Genomic DNA, 4772 nt, shown 5'->3' with positions numbered 1-4772 from the left:
TCTTTAACTATATTCTTAATAACTTTTACTAGATAACGATGAGTAATATTACTTTAATTTGTAGCATTTAAATTTACTTAAACGTTAGTGCAAGTTGTTATGAGGAATTTTTTCAAGTAAATCTTACAAGTTATAGTTTTCAGTGTAGTTGAAGGTGTTTACCTCTTTGATGAGGTTTATAAAACGACTTCCAAAGCGCCACGGCTTGTGGCGATTACACTGCAGGGAGCTGACAGTGATCTGCTGCGACTGCTGCACCGCCACCGCCACCACGTGCACGGCGTCGTACATCAGCGCCGCGTCCGTCTGCAAACAGGAAGGCAGCGTCGTCAGACATTTTTTTTTTGCTTTTTAAAACCGGCTGACCTTTCTTCACCTGTGGAGGAACACAAGAAAGTTTTTGTTTTTAACAAAATCAGCTTTATAAATTGCTTGCACCGGCATCAGATCATTTGTAAAAAAATGTCCAAAGTCTGAGGCAATCTGAACCCTCTGCCAGAGAGTCTYTCAGTGGAAGGATGGTCTGTCAGGGTGAAGACTAATGGCTCCTGATGGGTGTGCCTGTTTCCCAAAGAGATGGAGTGCAAATCAGATGCCAGTCAGCACAAGACGACTCTACACGCAGCACAAACAAAGCTGGGGTACACTTRAAGCTGCATCCCTGATGGCTGCTACAAAACCCTAGAAATAAGTCATCAAAGAGAGTAAATGCTCGAATTTCCCCCTTCTGGCACGCTGAGCTTTATCTTTACCGCTCCGGCGGGCACACATGAATTCCCCTCATGCCGTCTGTTCACACAGTTTGAGACGCTCTGCATTTGCTCAGGTCAACGCATTACAGCTCAGCTCAGATCCTGTTTTCCAGGGCCCCACACAGGCTGAAGCGCACTACGGTGATCTCATTCGACAAGTCCTGGATGACCAACCTGCGAGGCAGCATAAAAAAACAACTTTAGGAGCGCCAAAAAAAAGCAGCTGCAGCTCGAGTAGAGGATCTTTGTGGGAGTCTCTGCTGCCGGAGAGAATGAGCCGGGCTGCTGCTCGGAAAAGATCTTTCCCCCCGTGGTAAGCATTTAAAGCAAGAAAAATATGCTGCTTATTCAGGACCTTTTTTTTTGATGATAATAGGACAATTTGATGAATCTTACATCCAACGGCGAGAACAGAAGAGAGTTTGGGTAAATTTGAGAATAGGAAGGAGGTGATGGAGCTGGTGTGCGGCTGCGGTGATGGATAGGAGCATTTTTGGCCTGTCCCTCAATTCTCCCATTTTGTCAAAGGCAGCAGTAGATCAGAGACAGGGAGACATCTCTGCGGTTTTTTATACACACACACACACACACGTTTGCACAGCTATCTATTTGGGGACATTCCATTGACTTCCATTACATTTCTACAGCCTAACCCTGACCACAAACCCTAAGGCTAACCTCATAAGTACCTACCTGACCCTAAAACTAACCTAAAYTCAATTCACACCTTGGTCCTAAACCCAACCCACAACCCACCAATGGCGTTTAAACCAAACGGGGACTCGACTTTTGTCCCCAAATGTCTGGTGTGTGAGCTGGTTCAAGTCCCCATAAGTGACTCAATCAAACACACACACACCCTGCCTTCTTTTCTCGAGGAAGGGAACGGCCGTACGGACATATCTCCTCTCTCAGCAGTACGTCAATAAATGAACGGGGATYGTGACAGAAACTGATTAGGAAACGAGTCTCATTTCAGTTCTCTATTTCCTGGAACAGAGCAGAGCTTTATGCATAGTTGGTCTCCAAACAATATTTTTTTCAATAATGTGGAAGTTTGTTACGCTCTGTCTTTCAATTATTGAGTTCGTTACATAAAAAGCCATGCTGGTGAAGTGAATCCAGCCTTTTCCCCACTTTTATTGTGTTTTTTGACGAAGTAGCACAATTTAATTTAAGACAAGGTAATGGAATAATATTCACACGCCATGTAAAAAAATGACATAATATATGATTATATTCAGGAAATAGAATGAATTTGTTGAAATTGATGGATTTAGTGAATCAGAATTTTTATTTAAATGTATTCTTTCCTTGATTTGAATTAGGGGTTCTGTGAAAAGCGTATGAMCAGTTAATATCTTACCTGCTGTAATTTAATATGACCTCAGATTAGAGAAATAGAGAATAATTAGGAATGGATCAACAAGCAAACAGGAGCCAGAAACAAAGTGAGTAGTTGTTAAAACAATTCTCTAAAATTCTATAACGGTTTATGCCGAGCTGATTTAGTCAGTTTTGAATTACTAGCTTTTTACTTTTTTTTAAGGAAACTTGATGATATTCGAGTTGAAAATGATCAAACATGATGTTGCTTTTTAAACTTTTGATTAACAGCAAAGTTCTATGTAAATCATCACACAACTCAAAAGTGACAACAGTGTAAAAGCTCATAAAGCAGCATTCACACCAACTACTGCAGCTGCGTTCACCCTGCAGGTATTAATGCTCATGATATCTCACAAAAATCAGATTTTTTTTGTGTCGGCGTTCAGATTATATCTTAAATGTGACCTTCATCAGAAAAATCAGATTGAAATCTATTTTTCTATTAAATTAAGTAAAAAAAAAAAGAAAAAATACAAAAGAAGAAAAAATAATGCCTTTTTTTTGAGTGGGTGTGCTTATTGGCAGGCCGGCTGGAAATCAAATGTGATGTGGCCCGCGGGCCACCAGTTGAATAGCCCTGTGTTCAGTCAGAGCAGATTAATTAATTAGTATAATAAACATTAATTAATCAATGAAATAATTACTTTACATGCTTGTTTAGTTCACTGTTTACATTTGAACTGTCCTCTGGTCGTCTGCTCCAGACGGGCTGGAAGCAAAGTATCGATCCATTAACTTTAATATCAATACGCTCCAAGATAAACATTGCTAAAATATGTTTCTGTGGATTCTCAGTCATCCAGGACATAAATAAATAAATAAATAAATAAATTGCCTGCTCTGGGAATGCAACATGTTTGATGTTGGACTAACCGTTAGCCGTAGTAATGTGCAAATCATTACTGAAATATCAATACCACAAATACCAGAACTTGATGCTCTAAAATCAATTCCAAAATCAAAACATCAACACTAATCCTTCAGTCAATATATGTCATTAATAAGAACACAGTGAAAACTAACTAAACTGTTGAAATCTACTGTTTTCCACTTGGGTAATGTGTATAAGTGCAGCAGCAGCTGACTAACTCTGGTCAGAATGAACTTTTTGTTTTTACAGACTGATTTGTTTAAACTACCTACAACAGGTAAGATAATTACTGTTTATAGCTCTTCCACAGAACTCCATACCAAAGATTTGAAATGTAAACTATATGACTATTTCCAGTTTTACTTGAGACCTCTCAAGTTTCCTCTCACGTCTTCGCCTTTTCCTTTTTATTTATAGATAAATATATTCTGATCCCTCAATCTACAAACTACTGTATGCACTGAATTTTCCGTTAATCAGCACGGCTCTCTAAATATATCCAATGAAAAATAAGACTCCTGGGAGTAAATATGTGACAGCTTTTTTTTTTGTTTAAAATAAAAAACAGAAACAGACTGAAAGTTCAGCTTAGAAGTTTATATTTAGTTTACTTCTGATTCTGAAATATGCCCAAGTGTAAAATCCAGCTGGATTGCTTTTAGCACAGCCTTGATACGTGACAGCAGGCTGACAATTTGTTTCAAGAAAACTTGAAAGACCAACTTTAACTTGCACTGTGCTGGGTTTTTACTGTGAAAAACAAAGAGTAGCTCCATGAAAATTGTTACACTCCTTGCTCTTTGATTCGGCCTTTTTTACAAAAATAGCTTGAGAAAAAAAAAACGATTTGATGTTTTGCTATTTATAATCAACACACTGAYATTTAAAGCTCATTTGCTCAAATGAGACCTGAGAAAAAGTGGGAGTATATGGCTCATACTTTGTGTTTTGAGGGTTTTAAAAGAGCTGCACAACGTGTGCGGTAAATAACATTGATCTGATTGTTTTGTTGCAGCGCAGTGTTCTGAGGAAACMGTGGCTCTTCGTATTAACGTGCTTGTCCTTGAACATGTTCCACTCATCTTAACACGGCTGCGCTGCCCCAAGGCAAARGTTCTCGCAGGCAGCTGTAGCCTGGTCAACAACAAAACATATTCAACAAAAAGCCAGAGGCATTGATCCCAATCTGTGGTAGAAAATGTACAAAAAAAAAGTCTGAACCACACAGACCTCCTACAGATCAAAAARGAGTGATAATACCACATACCCGATACCCCCAGAGCTGTTAAAGATGTGAGGCCATGAGACCTGAATGATGCATATCCAAGTCATTTACTGGCGCCTCATGACTTGGACTTCCTACTAAAGCATGGCGTAYGCTTGAATCAACGCTTTTACTCGCCTCCTTTCTTTCAGGGCCACTGGTGRAGGTCACAGTGTGAGGGGCGGGGCCACATAGAGGCAAAAGAACATCTCTAACTCAGAGTTAACAATTAACCTATTAATTAAATTGACATTGACATAACCTAGCAGTCACTGAGTCACTGTGCTACAATTGAGTTTTAGGGCCACACGAGATTTTTTTAAAATTTTGAGAATAAAGTCATAATATTAAGACATTAAAGTCATATAAAATGAAGTCATAATATTTAGGGGTGTAAGAAAGTATCAATACACTGAAATATCGCGATATTTCATTTCCCGATACTGTATCGATATTCTAAAGCTCTGTATCGATTTTTTATTAAGGTTTAAAATGT

General features: G+C 38.8%; 1 protein-coding gene across 2 annotated transcripts in view; it reads right to left on the bottom strand.

Annotated features, from left to right (window-relative positions):
• LOC106535628 (glutamate receptor ionotropic, kainate 2) overlaps nucleotides 1-4772 on the bottom strand; it is a gene marked incomplete at both ends in the record, with an annotated part of 42600 nt that overhangs the window by 4847 nt on the left and 32981 nt on the right. For both annotated transcript variants that reach the window (XM_014032680.1, XM_014032681.1), the window contains 1 exon segment: nucleotides 163-306. In XM_014032680.1, the coding sequence (XP_013888134.1) occupies nucleotides 163-306 (144 nt within the window).

Source organism: Austrofundulus limnaeus, unplaced genomic scaffold, assembly GCF_001266775.1.
Source record: "Austrofundulus limnaeus strain Quisiro unplaced genomic scaffold, Austrofundulus_limnaeus-1.0 Scaffold1512, whole genome shotgun sequence".
NCBI classification, from domain to species: domain Eukaryota; kingdom Metazoa; phylum Chordata; class Actinopteri; order Cyprinodontiformes; family Rivulidae; genus Austrofundulus; species Austrofundulus limnaeus.
Note: the sequence above shows the minus strand (reverse complement) of the source record. Positions and strands in the feature narration are given on the sequence as shown.